Here is a 20395-nt window from a genome sequence, read left to right on the forward strand (position 1 = left end):
GGGGGATTGTGCGAGACTGATTGGCAGGATGATCATACCCTTAACGATATGTCCATGGAGTGGGTGACTCCCCCTTTACTGTCGGGAAATTCGTTACTCAGCGACGGCAGGAAGACAGATTTAAATTCCACAAGTGGTGAACATGAAATCATATTCGTGTTTTTAGACTCACAATTGGAGGAATTGATAACCAGCAATACATTAAAGAAATGGCAGTCGGCCTTTCAGTATTGTTTCTTAACCCCTTCTCAAACAGATTTTTCTTCTATTGAGAAAGGAAGGGGAGGGAATTTGATTTTTGCCCACTCTTTGGACTCTGATCGGGGTTTTCTGTGAGAATAGTTACTGGAATGTGAGAAACTCCGCTTTTAATAAGAGGGCACGTGAACGGAACTGGTGACGGCAGCAAATGGGGATTTCTATTAGTCGCATTTGTATAAAGACAGTCACATACACCAGAACATTGTACATTATAGATACAACAGTCCACTGACTGACAAAGCAACGGAGACTGAGGTAAGGCAGACAGCTTATTGTCAAACATGCTGCTGTCCTTAATGTTGACTTTACTTTCAAATCGCAATTAGTTGCTTTATAAAGGAAGACAATTATAAAGGGAGCAGTCAGGAGAGTGAAGTTATATTTAAGTTGTTGCTGAAAAAACTATAATCATAGTTTTATGATTTTAATTCAAATGAACAGTCTGTGTATTGGTGTGGTTATACAGATTTTAGACAGGACATTTGCAAGTCTGCAGGAATTATTGTGCCGACTAGTACTGTATTGTTACATAATATATGATCGCGGTAGCTTGGCATATAGTCAGATATTGGGGCCTAGTGGCTATTTCATCTCTTCTGAGGGCGAAGTTGGTTGGATCACTTTTCTGGTGCTAGCAGGAGGCGATGGGGGGGGGGGGTGTTCTGCCATTCTCCGCCCTGCAGGGTTGTGTTATGGGACGAGTAAGGGATGGGGCGGGGAGAACTTGTTAATAACAAAAAGGACTGAGACATGCAGGCTACCATTCTGCTATTAGTGCGAAAAATGTCTGTGGATTAAAAATAGGTGGATTGAGCACCTGTGGATCATTTGCTGGGCGCATTGTGCGATCGACAGCCTCGGCCGAGAACTGGAAGTATACGAAGCAATGTGGACCATTGCTTCTGGGAGACCAAGACAGAAACCACCACCACCACCACATTCAGGGACTTCTAGGGTAACATCCCAGTTACAGTTTGTTTAGGGCACAGAAGCAATAGATGTTGGCTATTTAAGTGTTTTCTTACAGAATTTTATAATGGTCCATATATATTACTGCAGTTGTATATCTTACTTGTACATCATAGATGCAAGGACAAAATTGGTCTGTTGTTATGGTTGTATATACTAGTATAGTAATGGTATACGATGCTGGAAAATTTAACAAACTTTGCATTGATCTGTGGAATTACTTGTTAAATCATAATTGTAATAGTGTGTGGGATGACAAGAAAGAAGAAACCCCTTCATGACAATTTGCCACTTCTGGTAACAGAGGCGACTCACATGGATGAACTTTCAAATGTCCTTTTGCACTTGTTAAAATCCATATTAAATCCAAATCAAAAGATTAGATTTGGTCATTTTATTTTAAATAAAATTACTCCATACCTAGCAGAAACTCAATATGTAAAGGGAACAGTATAATTAGACTTTTCTCCATATCTCACAGTTTCGAAAGAAAAGGTAGATACATTTCACTTTTTTGTTCAAAATTGCTACTTCTATTTTTGGTCTTGTTTCATTGCAACAGTGGCTGGTCTGGATTTTACTTCAGTGAATTCCAAAACAAATTGGAGAACTGCGCAAACTGAAAACTGGGCAATGTAATAATGTTTACTTCACACTTCTCAAGCAGTTATATTGACATGTAACAAAGTCTGCTTGCAGTTACTAGTGGTCTTCCCACCTCTTTAGTTATGTCTCCTTTTTATTTATACACTTTACACAGAGAGGAAACTAAACTCCAGTTGTTTAAAATTAAAATCCAAGTCTGACCTAGGTTTGGTCTGGCTGAATGCCATTTACATATCTACCTGAGATGAGCTCTTCCTGTTTGAGCACATTTATTGCACTGACTTCATGGAACAATTGTTTGGTAAACATTTTCTCATTTGTTCAAAGTGCATTGAATTGGCTCAAATCAAACAAAAAGGTTTACTAATCACCCTCATCCTGATGACTACCTTCGTGTGTGGCTGCATCAAGCTGTGTTTAGACCTCAAGTACGCAAACTCCAAGTGTCACTACGTGCTGAGGTTCTATCTGTCCCTGGTGTTGCGAAGGATGGGCCTGGTCACATTGCCGCGGAACGCTCCATCCAGTTGTACTGTGTCGTACCACCTATCCTTCGTGGAAATGTTTCTGCGGGAAAACACCTTTGACCACCAATCCATCAGGCAGTGGTCTGCACGGAATGTCCTCAAGGCCCTATGGGAAAAGGAGAGATGGTGGATCCTGTCGGATGGTTCCCCGAGCAGACTGCCAAAGTCATTTGGCGGAATGCCTCATCACCAGAACTTTCAAACAAGCACCAAGATGTAGCTTGGCTGGTGGTGAGAAGAGCCCTCCCCGTCAGATCCTTCCTGCACGCCCGAAGTCTCACCCCCTCTGCACGATGCCCTCGAGGTGGCTATGGTGGGGAAGAGACGGTTGCCCACCTCCTTCTGGAATGTCTCTTTGCAAAGCAGGTGTGGAAAGAGATGCAGTGGTTTTTGTCGAGGTTCATCCCAAGCAACTCTGTAACACAGGAGTCTGTGCTCTATGGGTTGTTCCCAGGGATGCACACAGAGATAAACATCAACTGCTGCTGGAGGACTATCAATTCGGTGAAAGACGCCTTTTGGTCTGCCCGAAACTTGCTGGTCTTCCAGTGCAAAGAGTTGTCCATGACCGAATGTTGCAGACTGGCACATTCCAAGGTCCAGGACTACATGCTGAGGGATGCACTAAAGCTTGGGGCAGCCGCAGCAAAAGCTCAATGGGGAATGACCACTGTGTAAGGTCCCCCCACCAAGCTGAACTGAGGGGTTGGATCCATGGAAATCCCCTCGAACTGTATCCGGAAAATTTTCATTTGCTGTAAAATGTATATGGCATGAAAAATGAAATGGAAGGGTTGTGAGGCAACTCACTCCTGTATTGAAGGAAACTGACCTCCTTTGCACTCTTTGTATTTTTTGACTTGGTGCTGTTTGGGACTGTTTTATAATGTAATTTTGTACAGATTTTTATGAATAAAGTATATTTTGGAAATAAAAAAAAGGTTTACTAATCACTTTTTAAATGAACTCAGATGAGATATTAATTCTCCTTCTGCATTCACCAGTTGCCAGTAAACAGAGCTGCTTTGGAAGTTTGAAGTGTGATTTGGTTGTGCTTCAAACACAGATTTTTCTGCAGAATCTTACACCCAATCTGAAAATTGTGATTAATCCCTTTTAATGCTGGACAAAAATCCCTGCAATTCACCAATAATGTATTTAGAACAAAGACCCATGCATTATATTGTGACAATATCATTATTTGATTACGTTGAGCTCAAAACAGCCTTCCATTTTGATGAATGATAGCTTCTGACTTTCTGCATTCAATCCTAAATTTATTCTTCTGTGTGCATTTGAACTGCATCTGCACAGTAGCAGATAGTGAAGAGGACTGTCAGAGAATACAGCAGAATATAGATAGATTGGAGAGTTGGGCAGAGAAATGGCAGCTGGAGTTCAATCAGGGCAAATGCGAGGTGATGCATTTTGGAAGATCCAATTCAAGAGTGAACTATACAGTAAATGGAAAAGTCCTGGGGAAAATTGATGTACAGAGAGATTTGGGTGTTCAGGTCCATTGTTCCCTGAAGGTGGCAACGCAGGTCAATAGAGTGGTCAAGAAGGCATACGGCATGATTTCCTTCTTCGGACGGGGTATTGAGTACAAGGGTTGGCAGGTCATGTTACAGTTGTATAAGACTTTGGTTCGGCCACATTTGGAATACTGCGTGCAGTTCTGGTGGCCACATTACCAAAAGGATGTAGATGCTTTGGAGAGGGTGCAGAGGAGGTTCACCAGGATGTTGCCTGGTATGGAGGGCGCTAGCTATGAAGAGAGGTTGAGCAGATTAGGATTATTTTCATTAGAAAGACGGAGGTTGAGGGGGGACCTGATTGAGGTGTACAAAATCATGAGAGGTATAGACAGGGTGGTAGCAAGAAGCTTTTTCCCAGAGTGGGGGATTCAATTACTAGGGGTCACGAGTTCAAAGTGAAAGGGGAAAAGTTTAGGGGGGATATGCGTGGAAAGTTCTTTACGCAGAGGGTGGTGGGTGCCTGGAACGCGTTGCCAGCGGAGGTGGTAGACACAGGCACGATAGTGTCTTTTAAGATGTATCTAGACAGATACATGAATGGGCAGGAAGCAAAGAGATACAGACCCTTAGAAAATAGGCGACATGTTTAGATAGAGGATCTGGATCGACGCAGGCTTGGAGGGCCGAAGGGCCTGTTCCTGTGCTGTAATTTTCTTTGTTCTTTGTTTGGAGGGCCGAAGGGCCTGTTCCTGTGCTGTAATTTTCTTTGTTCTTTGTATAGAAATATTCATGCTCACAATAATGGAATCATACACAAAAATAAATTTATCTTCCTCATTTGGTAAGGTATATAGTATTGGGTTTGTTGAATGGAAAGTACATTAACCATACTGAATAAAACAAAATGCATCACCGAGGGAGGATTTGACTGGTGCTACTATAATAGGTGTTAATCAATGTGCTCAATAACAAAATCATTGCTTGTAGTATGGTATTGTTTCAAATTAATGCTGAAAATGTTGATGTGTTGGAAGGAAATTAAATCTAATAGAGTGAAGTTTAAAATACATAATACATATACTAACTTGTCTATACTAGTAAACTGGCAGCCAAATCTAGGGGTTTAAAAAAATGCATACTAATTGTTATAAGTGATGGCTATTCACATCTCTTAATAAAATGTTATTATTTTTCTCTCTCAGCAAATATACACATGATTTTAACAGGGGAGCACATTAGGGTAAAAGCAAAATACTGCGGATGCTGGAAATCTGAAATAAAAACAAGAAATGCTGGAATCACTCAGCAGGTCTGGCAGCATCCGTGGAAAGAGAAGCAGAGTTAACGTTTCGGATCAGTGACCCTTCATCGGACCCTTCCGATGAAGGGTCACTGACCCGAAACGTTAACTCTGCTTCTCTTTCCACAGATGCTGCCAGACCTGCTGAGTGATTCCAGCATTTCTTGTTTTTAGAGCACAATAGGGTGGTTGACTTAGTGGGACACACACCGCAGACAGCATACTGAGGGCTAAGATAATTTGGGGGAAGGTTCTTGGTGTTGGCTGAACTGTGGGAATGCGCTACTGCCATTTGTGGGGCTTGGGCCCTTAACATTTTGCCTCTCCTTTCTTGGAAAGTGGTCTGTGTGTATTTGGAGTCCGCACTACATGGTACCTCCAAAGCTCCAGATAGAGGCTGCATAAAATGTAATTTAATTATTAATTTTGGTTGTTACATTTAATTCTATATGATCAGGATTGAATGATGTGGATTATAATGTTAGATTCATATCCTAGAATGTAGTATCTATGTGGTTTGTTTTGAAGAGGTTGCTGTGTTTCTTTTTGTTTTCACGATAATGTTATATCTTCAGTTGCTATAGTTTGAGTTGAACATTAGATATCAAAACAGTTGGATAGGACAAATATAGACCCGACATGCCTAAACACATGGGTACTGTACACAGCTGGGAGACGGGAAGGTGATTTAAAGTATGGAGTGATAGTTGAGGGTTTTCATTAACTCAAACTCCCCTATTTCCTGTCCCTCCATTCTAATCATTAGCAAAGTGTCCAGTTGTCTGTTGTTATCCAATTAACAACCATAATTAAGAGTGTTGGGGGGGGAGGGGGGGGGGGCTTAAGAAAAACTTAATGCTTATTCAGCAACCAATCATATCAAAAATCGCCATTTGTCTATTTAAATACAACTAAACTGAAAAATGCATTTATGTTTCAGATAACTACAGAAAGATGAAGATTATATCATTACTGTTTATACTGGGAGCCCACCCATCCTTGGTGACAGGTATGATATCAGACATTGAGCTTCACAAGATCTTCACTAAGTCAGCTAAAGCCTGGCTCGGGTATAAAATTAAAACCCGACCTGGGCCTGACCGGACAACAGCCGACCCGAACCCGACCCGGGCCCGAGTCCTTTAATTTTTTTTCATGCCCGACCCGACCCGAAAATAACAAACATATTACTGAAACACAAAAAATCGTAGATTAAAACAAAAACAATACGAAACAAAACAGTACAGTCCAGCCTGACCAGACTCGAGCCCAAATTCTGGACACAGAATACAGACCCAACCCGACCCTACCCAAACCCGACACATGTAGTCGGGTTTGGTTGGGTTCGGGTCAGGTAGCCAGGCTTTAAAGTCAGCAACAAACTGGTGTAAAACACAAACTGGTGTAAAACACGTTGGAGCCATTAGATCTTGGTATATACAGACAGTAAGATAATGAACCATTAGAATTTGCTAAAGTGCCTTGTTGTTGAAGCACTAGAAGATAACTGATTCAGACTTTCCAGCCAGAGGTTATTGAATCCTTTCATAGGACTCAAAGCCAACAAAGACTAGTTGTCACAGCCCTGAGAGGATGTAATGCTATGACCAGAAAACTTCTCAATGTTCAGTGGACTGTTTTTATGAATGAGGCATTTAGCTCTACATTCTCACTGCTCTCATGGCTTATCTAGTTCAGACATTTATTAGCTGCAAACAGACTAAAAAGATCTGGGCTTGATCTCCAGTAAGTACAAAATTAGCTGATTTTAGACCAGTGATTGGGTGCACAATAAGCTTCAGCCCTCCTGGGTTAGTGGAAGTGCAAATTGGGCAGTGCTCCTGCTCCTAATGACTATCTAACAACCCTTGCTGGAAGTGCATGTGCATATTTCGGGTGAGAGTAGCACTGTATTTCCTTCATGCCCACTCCACAGTCATGTAGGCTGCTGGCACTCAGCAGCTTTTTCTAAGCCTAGACAGTTAAGAAAAGGAGAAAAGGTAGTGTGCATTTGCTTGACTCCCTCCTCCATGCTTAGCTATCACATTGGAGCTTGAAGGCACAGAGGAGAATTTCCTGAAGAAGCTCTCAGGTTAGAGATAAATGAATCCAGTGTTGTTCTAAAGTATTTGAAGAAGTTTAGAAGAAGTTTTGAAATTGTTAGCAAAATGAACAAAGTAACATCCTAAGATTCAGTTCTAAATGCTAAATAATAATTAGAAGGAAACCAAACTAGACACATTGTCATTAACCAGTATTGGATAGAATCTCGATGGTCCTAACTACTTGCAGATATTAAGTGTCATTTTAATCTAGGTTCCTGGCATCCCTTTTTTACATCTCAGACATTCACATCTCAGTCACCATTCTCTGGTTCAATTGTGAGTCGTTAGTTTAAGTTAAAGAATGGGGTGAATTTCCATAGGTTTTCTCCTGGTCATCCATCATAACTTCACGGAAAAGCCTGGAAACCTTAGGAAAAATTGTGGATACAGTATTAATGGTGTTTTTCTGGGGCTTGTCTGCTGAAGTTATAGCAGCAGTCGGGAGAACCACCACAGAAATTCACCCCCTATATCTAAAACTATGGAGTAACAGCACATTCTGTCATTTCAGCTATTTTTATGATCACTGCTCCCAGATCGTCCTACAGTGCAACCTATGGGAATAACATAACTATGGAATGTAGATTTCCAGTTGAATCCACCTTCAATACAAACCAGATAAAGGTGTACTGGCATCACATTCTGGGCAATGGAACTTCTCAATTAGTTTATAAATTGCTCAACGGGAAACCAGCTCTTCAGGACCAGCCCCTTGAATACCGAGAAAGAGTGTTCCTGTTGCTGGAAGAGCTCTACAGTGGACGTGCAGTGCTGGAGATTAACCAAATCAGAATTACTGATGCAGGAACCTATCGCTGTGTTATTGATCTCAATGGAGTGGATTATAAAGAGACTGCACTGGACGTCACAGGTGGGCATGTTTTTCCTCCATCCTTGTCCAGCAGCTGATAATTGATTAGTTCTAATTAGATTTGAATTTTTCTCATTGGAGTATATCAACAAGGTGTTAGGTTGCATCTGTAACTTCCTACACAATGTTCTCGTGCTGTTATGTGGAGGTACAGAGCAGAGACCAGGGGCTTCCACAAACAGCAGTATGAATGTTCTCCGCCTTAGGCAATATTGTGACCTAACATTCGGCTGTAAAGTGGATGCTCAGGAACAGGTTTCCAGTCTGACCTCTCAGGGAGGGTTATTGGAAAATAGGTGAAAGCTCGAAGTGGAAAAATAAGAAAATAGCAGGAGAGAAGTATGTTCTGCACTGTTTAAAATAGAAACACCTTAGACTCGACATAGTTAAATCTTGCTGCAATAGATAAACAGTAACTGCAGGACTTTAGAGGGCTTAGAGACACAGCCAAATTAAATCAAACTCTGACATTCTATTTTACAGCTTCTTATGAAGACATAGAGATCCTCAAAACAAAGCAATGGAAAGAGACAGAGTTTGTTTGTCAGTCAGAAGGATATCCTTTAGCTGAAGTTGTCTGGTATTATGCAAATGGATCTGACATCAATGAAACAGCAAATACCACCCACTTCATTGGCACCAATGGATTGTACAATATCCGAAGTGTTCTTAGAATAAAGACAGAGATTAATGATACATATTTGTGTGAGTTCTGGAATAAAGAACTTAACATGACTACTTCAGCGATTTTACAAATTAAAGGTGGGTCACGTTTGTTCCTTGTTTATTCAATGTTGTTTCAAACAGTATTCAAGGAATTAGTAAAGCTGGCTTTTTCAATATGTTACAATAGAAATTTCAATGCATTGTACAACTACACTTTGATTTAAAGAGTTTTCTTAATATTTTATCTTTGCACTCTAAACTTATAAATGTAAGCATACAAGGTGGTAATGTAGTTTGTTTTATTCATAGAATATGAGTGACAACAATTTTTTGAAAAGTTCTGTTTTAATATGGATGCACAGCAGGTAGTTTATTTCTTCCCATTACATCATGTGATGTCATCGCATCAGAGACTGCCATTTTGAAAATCTCTGATGCAATGATTAGGTCCTAAATTAATTAGGCTGTGTTGATTCAAGCACTACGGCTTTTACTGGGTAGTCAGTATGAATATTTGCCTCTCTACATCTATATTAAGGCGCAAGACTTATAGCAATAATGGAGACAAGGTTACCATGTTAGAAATAGTCCTGGCCACGTTACCACATGGATGTAAGATAACTTTCCCATGATATTTGTATGTTGTAGAGTTTGAGTTTATCATGTGCCACACATCAAAATACATGCCATAAGCGTAGGGTTACCAACCCCCTTGAATTGTCTTGGAATTTCCAGGGATTACATATCTAATCTCCAAAAGCAACTTGGGTGAAAATATTGCACAGAGGAGAAAAAGGCTGTATGTCTGATAGTCGGGGGTAACAAATAGTCTGTTCGCTTTCCAGTTAACGGGGGAAGGTGGCTCACTGCAAGGATGGTCGTGCCACACGACCAATAGTGGGAGTGAGGAGGGTGAGGTGCTTAGAGATAAGGCGTTATGTGATTTATTCCATCGAACCAAAGTTGGCAGCCCTGTGTAAGCAGCGACACGGTGCTCGGCTCAATGGTACACTATGTAGTTTGCCACATGGGAGCAGAATGCTGGTTAATCCCCTAGACAGTGATTTTCTGATCTCCAGTAAGCTTGTCAGAAAGGCAGTGCCATGTGTTTGCTCATGGGGTGAGACAACAAATAAAAAAAACAATTTATATAAACACCAGTCACACTACTTTAAATAGATATTTTTTTAAATGACAACAACAATTTATATAAATATAGCACCTTTTAATGTAGTAAAATATCCCAAGGCACTTCAGGAGTGTTACCAGACACAATTTGACAAAATATAGGTATTACCTGTAACTCTGTGCGTGTGTATACACTCACTACAGCTATTGGTTTCCATTCTAATGTATTGTACTGTTGGTATGTAAATAGTCTGACGTGTACAAGTTTTAATTATAACTGCTTTGAACTTTTAGAAATGGAAGGGATGGATAGAAAACTTGATGAGCTCCCCTCAACACAGAGGAGTTACCTCATTGTGGCAATCACTATTCCTGTGACAATTCTACTTGGGATCATTCTGGTCCTGTTCTGCATACTTAAATCAAGGCAGCATCAGCGAGGTAAATCACTGCTCTACATAGTGGGAGTGTCACTTTATAACATGCAAGGGAGTAGTTGTAGTGTTGAGAATTATAAACCCAAAGTATGGGTAGAACATTCTTAAAGTTTTACATGCCAATATTGTGATATTGTCGAATCATTTGAGCCGGTTGAAATATATTTTTTCATTTCATTATTTGTATCCATGTTTCCTTGCCAATCAAAGAGTAAAAACGAGAATGGGGTGGGAAGAAAACATCAAAAATACAAATGTATAATCTCACTTGTTGCTACTTGGTGTCATTTTCCCACTCACTTTGGGAAGCAAATCCCTTCATGAGAAACTTAAGTTTGGATATGAAAAATCAGCAAACCAGTGAATAGTTAGTTTTCATGCAACTGAATGTCATTTTCTTAAAAGGAAACACAACCTTCCCAGTAAAATAAATGTTTTTTTAACCCATTTTTGTATCAGTATAGGAAAGTAAGTGTCAAAAGTTACTATTACCTGCACAAAGATCTCAAACTCTTGATTCCCAGTCTGTACTGACTTAGCTGATCTCAGCCAAGCCACAGACAGTTTTAGATAGGCCCTCAGTGCCTCTTAGCCAGGGAATGAGGAGCAAGATGGGGAAATCAGTCAGGATTCCTGTTCCTGATTGCTTTCCAGTGACCCCTTCAGGAAAGTGCACTTGTGGGAATGTTGGGAGAGCACAGGATTATGCTTTGTTGCAATGCCTTTCACCAGCCACTAGCCAGCTGAAACTCCCATCTGTGCTCACACATGTGTACTGGAGGCCTGATGACACCAGTGGAATCAGACCCTTCCAGGAGTCAGCATAAGGAGGGGAGTGAGAAAAGTTATGACATTCCTTAAGCTTTTGCTGTGAGTTAGTTTCTGCAGTTCAGACACAATGGTGGTGAAATTCAACTTCAGCGGAGGTGCAAAACAGGTGACGTTAGATCAGATGGTCGATATCATCCATCTGAATTCTCAATAGAAGGTAAAACATTGGGTAAAGTGTATAGCAGGTGGTCAATCAGTTAACTCACATTTTGTACCCCCGTGAAAGTTGGATTTCACACCCCCACTTTCTCCCCTCTCCCCATGAAAAAGATGTCTATCTCATAGATTTACGAATAGCCTTGTGTTGTTTCTGCCCTTGCAGTTGTCATCGATCCCATGATTACACCTGCAGAGATGGAATGTGAACCCCCTTAACATTCAAAACTTAAAATAGAGAGGCAGAAAAAGTTTTAGAATGGCAACTTTGTTGAAGCCAAAGGTAGGTGGGCTATTATTTTACTCTGAGGGTTGAGTATCCTGATGGAAAAATCAGGCTTTCCTACCTCCCAATTGGCACCAAAGATTACTTTCTTGGTAGTAGAGCACTGAGGGATTTACATGTGCACTGAAGTAATTGTATTATCATTCTTGATATTCCAGTTACAGTTCTAACATCATAAAGGACTATAGCCTCATTTAAACTCTAATAAAAAATGTGCACATAATATAATGCAAGTGATAAGGTGAAACACTGAGAGAATAAGAGAGCTGAGTTAGTTTAAATACTACTTGATGATTTGGAGTCTGCAGGATATGTAAGTGAGGAATAGACTACTGGATCTATTTAACATACTGAAGTAAAATCGTCCATTAGTTTATGGATGCCCTTGTCTGACTGGTATGTAGGTTGTATGACAGACAAATGTGCATTAACACATTTACTTAACCTTTGCATGTTTTCTCTATATGATTAGGCAAGAAAAAGGTCTCTGAAACTAGCTTGCTGATATGAAGCCTTCACTGCCAGAATCAGAAAGAATGCTTTCAATCCGAAAACCTATGGTTTGATTGGGAAATTGAGAATTGTGTACATTTCTACAAGACCAGCCGACTGTCCAATGCTTCATAAAGTCATATCTTTTTGTTGGAGAAGTACAGTGAACGTGACTTTTAAAATGAACCAACAGCCACTTAATATCCAACATCCTATTCTCCAGCACATTATCGTCATTGCCGTTCAGCCACAAATGTGTGAAAATGCTCTTTTTGTGTGTTCTGCGATATGGTGATAGAATTGGTTATACAATTCACTTCAGTCGGTAACTTTAACCTCTGGAATTGGCTCCAGATACTCAGTATTATGTTTGCTTGGAGTAATTCCAGCAGCTTCTTGAATCTGTCAAATGGCTAGGCTCTGTGTATGGGCTGGTTTTTTTCCCCCCTAGCAGCCACTTTGCCGGGCAGTAGACAACAAAGGAAAATTACTGCAATATTCTTAAGTTCAACTTGGCACTATGGACATAGACTCTTTGAGGGTGGAAAAATCCCTATTAGAAAAATATCATAGCCATAAACAGTCAAAGATTACAACCTAGTCAGCTGGGAAAGTTTTTTTGATAGGATTTTTTTTTGAAGGGGAACTTCTTGCTAAGTGTTGGCTGAAGTCACAGTTGCAATATGTGGATCTGTTTTATAATTGTGATCCACTTCAGAATCGGAGGAGTATTTCTGTCATATGGCCAATACTAATGACATTGTAAGCTGGTGCATTGGTCAGTGCCGGGAATTTTTAAAAACATATTGTTCAAGCACATTAGGGGGAAGAGGAGGAGCGGAAGAAATCTTGCTCTAAGTTTTTGGATTTAGGGAGTTTAGATTTGAATGTGCTTCATCTATCCACCTCCCAAATTTTTTATTACCCTTTTTTCCTTCCAAGGTTTATACGACCATTCCCAGCTCTGAGACTTTGAGACCTGGAGGTCTCTATCAGTGCCGCAGTGACAGCCCTTGGTGCTGCAGTTTTCAGGGGTTTTCCACTCTCTTCCAGTGAATATCAAAATATTTATCCTCCTCTACTCCTAAACTTGCAGATCTTCAGAAAAGAAACGTAGCAAAGGTTAACCTGATATGAGGTCACTGTTTGAATCATCAACAATGACACCTTCAGAACTGTCTGCTAAAGCATCTCTGGCAGAGGTAGAGTGAAGCAATATGTTTGAAAAGAGTCGCAAAAATAAGTGACCTAGTTTCATGTATTGGAATATCTAATAGACATTGTTTGAAAGCTTTTTAAAAAAATAAATAAAAAACTGACATATAGAGCCAAGAAAAAATATATACGTACAGTCACATGTGGGCACATTTTTGCCAGACTGCAATTCCTTGACTTTACTGAGTCTGTTAATTGCTGTTATATCCAAGATGTGTTTGTGTTTCTTTTTTTCTTGTCTGTGCTAAGTCTTCAGCTATTTGTACATACAAGAATTATGGATAAAATTTTCTTCCTGTGTTCTCGTCAGTAGTTGTTTACAGTGAAACAACCAACTTGATTTGTTTTTTTTTTGCTTAGAAAAAGTTAATCAACTTTTTTTTGGCTTGATTAACCTGCCTGAATGGCAATTCCTGAGGGATTATTTTGTTTTAATTTATTTATTTAAGAGGATCTTTTTATGCTGATTCAGTGTACTCGCACAGAGAGCAATGTCACCAATGTAAAACTGTGGGACTAAAGACAGGTATTTAAATACATCAGATAGATCAAATAAACAAAGATGGGATTGCGATTCAGGATTTGGGCTCTCACTGGGTAACACACCTTACGAGTATCATTTGAATCTGCCTATCACTGCTGTACTTCATCTTTACAGTTTGTAACAGTTGAATTTTGTAACAGATTCCTTTATTGCACAAGGGCCAAGTCGGAACGGTGAATGAGAATTCTTTTAAAGATTCTATCAATAAGCTAAATTTGACTTAAATTATTAGCAACTGTGAATTTTCACTGATGTACAAACTAAAGATTGTGTTTGGTTTAAATACATTGTAATTAATGTCTCTGATATGTCTTTGTATGATTGATTTTTATTTGCTTGATATATTTATCTAAAGATTATGTTTGGAAAACTACACTTTTCAGTGTGCATTTTATATAAATCTAAAATCAATTAGACAGCATGCCAGTGCTCATTTTGAAGGGTGTTATAAACACCCTGGGGATTATATTGGTTCGGCCCTCCCCTCCTCCCCTCAAAAACAGGCAATGTGCAATTAACCTGCACCCAGTGGAGTCTAGGCAGCACACCATCTTTGTGCTGCCTGCTGTTTAGAATGGTTTCTGCATGCAATCAGCACTCACGCGCTGTTCATTGGCTGCACACATCAGCAAAGGGCCAATATCATCACTTGCTAGCACTACTTAGAGCTAGCTTGCACCTCTTGAATGGAAGCTGCATTGTAGCTGCTGCAGGTGCTGAGATCAGTTGGAATAGTGTGCTGTGCAACTATCAACAATGGCTAACCATGGGAGAGAGCATGGACACCAAGTTTTTCAGAAGATGCTCTGGAGGTCGTGGTGGAAGAGCTCAAATGTGGGAAAGATGTCCTGTACCCTCAAGGAGCTGGAGGTTCTCCGGACATATGCTCAGAAGACAGTGGCACGAGATAGTGGAGAAGGTCAAAGCCAGAGGTTTAGCTCCAAGAACATGGATGCAGTGCAGGAGCAAATTTAATGATATTACACAAGTGATCAATGCATCTTGAAATCCTACCAACTGCACCACTAGCCTCAGTCGCTGAACTACACACCGCACCCCATCACTCATCAACCAGCAACCTTTAACAATCAGGACTCCGACCTAATATTCTCTAAGAGGGAGGCAGTGGCATAGTGGTATTGTCACTGGACTAGTAACTCAGAGACCCAGGGTATTGCTCTGGGGACATGGGTTCAAATCCCACCACAGCAGAAGGTGGAATTTGAATTCGATTAATAAATCTCGAATTAAAAGCTAGTCTAATGATGGCCATGAAACCATTGTCGATTGTTGTAAAAACCCATCTGATTCACGAATGTCCTTTAGGGAAGGAAATCTGCTGTCCTTACCTGTTTGGCTTACATGTGACTCCAGACCCACAGCAATGTGGTTGACTCTTACATGCCCTCTGAAATGGCCTAGCAAACCACTCAGTTGTATCTAACCGCTATGAAGTCAATAAAAAAGAATGAAACCAGACTGACCACCCGGCATTGACCTAGGCACCGGAAATGACAACGGCAAACCCAGCCCTGTGGATCCTGCAAAATCCTTCTTACGAACATCTGGAGGCTTGTGCCAAAGTTGGGAGAGCTGTCCCACAGACTAGTCAACCAACAGCCTGACATAGTCACACTCATGGAATCATACCCGACAATGTCCCAGACACAGCCATCACCATCCCCGGGTATGTCCTGTCCCACCAGCAGGACAGACCCAGCAGAGGTGGCAGCACAGTGGTATACAGGAGGGAGGGAGTTGCCCTGGGAGTCCTCAGCATCAACTCCAGACCCCACGAAGTCTCATGGCATCAGGTCAAACATGGACAAGGAAACCTCCTGCTGATTACCACCTACCGCCCTCCCTCAGCTGATGAGTCAGTACTCCTCCATGTTGAACAGCACTTGGAGGAAGCACTGAGGGTGGCAAGGGCACAGAATGTACTCTGGGTGGGGGCCTTCAATGTCCATCACCAAGAGTGGCTCGGTGGCACCACTACTGACCGAGCTGGCTGACATAGCTGCTAGACTGGGTATGCGGCAGGTGGTGAGGGAACCAACAAGAGGGAAAAACATACTTGACCTCGTCCTCACCAATTTGCCTGCCACAAATGCATCTGTCCATGACAGTATTGGTAGGAGTGACCACCGCACAGTCCTTGTGGAGACGAAGCGCCGCCTTCACATTGAGGATACCGTCCATTGTGTTGTGTGGCACTATCACCGTGCTAAATGGGATAGATTTCGAACAGATCTAGCAATGCAAAACTGGGCATCCATGAGGTGCTGTGGGCCATCAGCAGCAGCAGAATTGTACTCAACCACAATCTGTAACCTCATGGCTCAGCATATCCCCCACTCTATCATTACCATCAAGCCAGGAGACCAACCCTGGTTCAATGAAGAGTGCAGGAGGGCATGCCAGGAGCAGCACCAGGCATACCTCAAAATGAGGTGTCAACCTGGTGAAGCTACAACCCAGGACTACTTGCATGCCAAACTGCACAAGTAGCATGCGATAGTGTGGTGGAAGCAGGTTCAACTGAAGAATTCAAAAGGGAATTAGACTGTTACATGAAAGGAAGAATGTGCAGGGTTACAGGGAGAAGGCGGGGGAATGGAACTGAGTGAATTGCTCTTTCGGAGAGCCATGCAGACATGATGGGCCGATTGGCCTCCTTCTGCACTGTAACAATTCTGTGAATTCAAACTCAATTAATAAAAATAATTTTAAAAACCTGGAATTAAAAAGAAAGTTAATCTCAATAATGATGCCATGAAACTATCATCAATTGTTGTAAAAACCCATCTGGTTCACTAATGTCCTGTAGGGAAAGAAATCTACTGTCCTTACCTGGTCTGGCCTACATGTGACTCCAGACAGAAATGTGGTTGACTCTTAACTGCTCTCTGAAATGGCCCAGCAAGCCATTCAGTTGTCAAGGGCAATTATGGATGGGCAACAAATGCTGGCCTTGCCGGTGATGCCCACATCCCATGAAAGAATAACAAAAACTTCACCTCACCCTCACACACTTAACACAGTTGCAAGCCTCAAACCCACACCTCATAGCAGGCACAAACTGCCAGCTGTTCAATCGTGACAGACACATCACCTAAACAGATTGCACGACACTCACTGACACGCTGTCTTGCAGGAGAAGGTGACACACAACTAGAGGCAGCAGGAACTAACTTGAGAGGGAAAGTCGTACCTACATGTTTTAATCCCCATGGAGGAGACGGTGCCGGCCAGTGTGGGAAAGGCCATTGTTGAGTGCATGGCCACTGGCAGGGCTGAAGTAACTGAAGATATGAATATTCGCATGCCTAATGCTACGTCTGTCATCCCATTTGTCCATCTTCCCATAATCTCTTCTGACAGTGAAGCTACTGATGGCATAAGCATGCACCTCTTACTTTCTCCTCTTCCTTCACCTCATCAGTACTATTGTCCATTTTCCCTTTCAGATATCCAATAACAACAACTGCCCAGGCAGTGGAGGAGGAACATGAGGACAGTGAAGATAAAGACACACGATGACTCAATTTCACACTTGCAGCCATCAGCTCAGATACTAACACTGAGCGTAGACGTTTACATGTTCCAGGCTGCATCTTGAATGGAAGTGTTAGCACAGGCACTACAGAGTGATTTCCATATCATACTGCTCAGTTGAAATGTTCAAGAATCAGTGATCCCTGACGTTCACGGCATCCTGATGAGACCCTCGAACCCCTTGCCAGCCCCAGCTACCTCCCTGTGCAGCTGGAACACTCGGTGTTCTGCATCTTCCCCCTTCACCTCCTCTTTCTCCTCCTCTTCAATGTTCTGCTCCTCCTGTTTCACCGATGAGCTGCCTCCTTCCAGGGCCTCACCGTCCTCAATGTCCACACCTCTCCGGAGGGCCATGTTATGAAGAGCGCAGCAGACCACAACTGTAAATCAGACCCTTGCAGGAGTGTACTGCAGGGCACCACCCAACCAGTCCAGGAACCAGAACCACATATTCAGAAGCCTGATGACCTGCTCAATGGTGGTGCTAGTGACCAGATGGCTTTGATTGTATCGCCTCTGTCTGGGCTCCCGTAGGGGATGAGTACCATCACTTCAAGGGATATCCCTTGTCACCTAGAATCCATCCATGGATCTTGGGGATGGAGTGAAGCATTGCGGCAGTCTGGACTGGCGGAGGATGAAGGAGTCATGGCAGCTGCCAGGAAAGCAAACACACACATGTCGAAGCTCTTGTTGTGTTTGCAGACCAGCTGAACATTGAGGGAGTGGAAGCCCTTCCTGTTGATGAATCTGAGTGGGCGGTCACTGGGTGTCTTGATGGCCACATGAGTATAATCGATGATGTCCTGCACCAGGGGGAATCCAGCGATGGTGGTATAAACCACTGCCCTCTGGGCCTGCGAGGCCCCATCCATCTGGAATTAAATGTGATGTCCAACTCTGGCAAATAGGGCATCAGTGACCCGCGAGATACGGTGGTGTGCCGCCATTTGCGAGATGCCACCAAAGTCTGCAGCTGATCCATGGAAGGAGTCAGATGCGAAATTCAAGACCACAGTGACTTAAATATCAGGGTAGGGCGACCGGTGCTGCAAGATGTGAGGTCTTTGGCGACAAGGGCACAGATGTCTGTGACCATCTGCCTGGAGAGTCGCAGTCTCCTGCGGCACTGATTCTCAGTCATCTTCAGGCAGCTCCGTCTTGGGCAGTAGATCCTATGCAAAGGGTATGGCCTCCATGTCATTCCTGCCCCTCATCCCTCTCCCCTGCCCTCCTGATGCCTGGGCTCCGCCCTTTCAGCGGAGCATGCTGCTCCTCATCACCACTGGGACCAAAGTCTGAGAGTCATTCCTCCATTGCCAGTTGCAGCCTTCCTTAAGCTCAGGTCCCCCCCCCCACTCCCTCAATTGTGCTTGGCAGCCTTTTCCCCTGCTCTTATGCCCCCGTGACACCAGGACACTGGCAGCCCCAGCACTGCCCACTCTCCCCACCATCTGGGCCGTGCCAATGGCATCTGACTCCCAGTGTGCATGTATCCCTATGCTCTATTCACACTTTTATGCAGGCAAAACTATTCCCTGGGGCAGCCACGACCAGTTCACCACTATATGTCTGCCTCCATTAAGCTGGCCTGCCCCAGATAGCACATGCAGCTGATGTGCCCCTACAAAAATCACAATATCTCCCTTAACAAGCTCTCAATGAGCTCTTTAACCATCTTAATTGGCCTTCGTTATGGGGCCGCTGTCCCCACGCCCTGGTGAAACTGGGGATGGCGTCAGTAAACCGATACCAGTTTTCAGACCCTACTCGCCTCCATTCCCGCCCCTAATGGGACCGGAAAATTCACCCCTAGGTGTATATGAATGCGTTGTCATACATACACATCCACTTGGGTGGGGTATTGGTGGGCTACCAGCACCCGTGAAATCATACCATAGTCTGGATCTACACCTTCAGAAGAGGAGGAGAGAAAATGGGAAGGGAAAGCAATTTTATAAAAAGCCATCAAAAACAAGCTCACCATTCTATGATTCAGACAATTGATTTGACAAGTTTGTCTATTGAAGAGTAAATTAAAGTAGATGAAACATCAAAAAATGCATTCACCCAGCAAGTTTAGTAATGCCCAGCTACAAACCAATTTTGCATCTAGATTTTTAGCATTCCAAACGTGGCTTCCAGCATAAACTGAAAATCTTACTGAGACATTGGATGATGTAAAGAACTGTAATTGAAAAACTGTATTGCATAATATAATTTTCAGGAGGCCCGAAAATAAGCAAATGATATTTTGGGCTTCCGTGACTGCATAGTCCTATTAGATTAGAAATGCATTAGCAGGTTACAGTTTTTCAGGGCAGTGCTGACTGAGGTATGCAAAATGCCAGGAACTGATTTAAAAGAACCACCAACTCCCTGGTGCCCTGTCTATAACACTGCAACTAGCAGCAGCCATTCCTCTTGCCAATTGGGATATCCTGCTGTTTTGGCATTAATCAATGAGCTCCCCCTACCCCCCACCCCTGGATTCTGCAGCGAGCTCCTCCTCTCCTCTTTTTCTTATTGCTGAGATTTGGTTCAGTTGTATCATCCTTGACCTGGAGTCAGAAAGTTGTTCAAATCCCACTCCAGAGACTCCAGCACATAATTAAGGCTGACACTTGAGTGCAGTAATGAAAGAATGCAGCACTGTTTTTCGGATGAGATATTAAACCAAGGCCCCATCTGTCCTTTCAGGTGGAAGTAAAAAGATTGCATGGCACTATTCGAAGAGCAGGGGAGCTCTCCCCAATATCCAGGCCGATATTTATCCCTCAAGCAGCCCAACTAAAACAGATAAATCAGATAATAATGATCTGATTGGGCATAGTCAACATGGATTTAGGAATGGGAAATCATGTTTGACGAACCTGTTGGAGTTTTTTGAGGATGTTACTAACAGGATTGATAAAGGGGAGTTGGTGGATGTGGTATACTTGGATTTTCAGAAGGCTTTTGATAA

The 20395-nt window shown here is 42.4% G+C and overlaps 1 protein-coding gene across 2 annotated transcripts; it reads left to right on the forward strand.

Annotated features, from left to right (window-relative positions):
- The first annotated feature begins 294 nt into the window (after positions 1–294).
- LOC137369458 (programmed cell death 1 ligand 1-like) lies at positions 295–14245 on the forward strand. 2 transcript variants are annotated; one of them, XM_068030701.1, is made up of 7 exons: positions 295–516; positions 6082–6150; positions 7758–8117; positions 8601–8879; positions 10206–10352; positions 11502–11618; positions 12094–14245. In XM_068030701.1, the coding sequence occupies exons 2-6, from the start codon at positions 6096–6098 to the stop codon at positions 11552–11554; spliced, it is 894 nt and encodes a 297-aa protein (XP_067886802.1). In that variant the 5' UTR covers positions 295–516; positions 6082–6095; the 3' UTR covers positions 11555–11618; positions 12094–14245. The 2 variants fall into 2 exon arrangements, with proteins under 2 accessions (XP_067886802.1, XP_067886803.1); XM_068030702.1 differs by lacking the exon at positions 11502–11618 and having other exon boundaries at positions 300–516.
- Positions 14246–20395: the final 6150 nt, after the last annotated feature.

Source organism: Heterodontus francisci, chromosome 4, assembly GCF_036365525.1.
Source record: "Heterodontus francisci isolate sHetFra1 chromosome 4, sHetFra1.hap1, whole genome shotgun sequence".
Classification (NCBI taxonomy): Eukaryota; Metazoa; Chordata; class Chondrichthyes; order Heterodontiformes; family Heterodontidae; genus Heterodontus; species Heterodontus francisci.

Bases quoted from the DNA above. Each gene is read 5' to 3' on its own strand.
- LOC137369458 (XM_068030701.1), top strand. From the start codon at position 6,096: ATGAAGATTATATCATTACTGTTTATACTGGGAGCCCACCCATCCTTG. The intron at 8,880-10,205 runs GTGGGTCACGTT...TTGAACTTTTAG, and splicing joins AGCGATTTTACAAATTAAAG to AAATGGAAGGGATGGATAGA. The intron at 10,353-11,501 runs GTAAATCACTGC...CTGCCCTTGCAG, and splicing joins ATCAAGGCAGCATCAGCGAG to TTGTCATCGATCCCATGATT.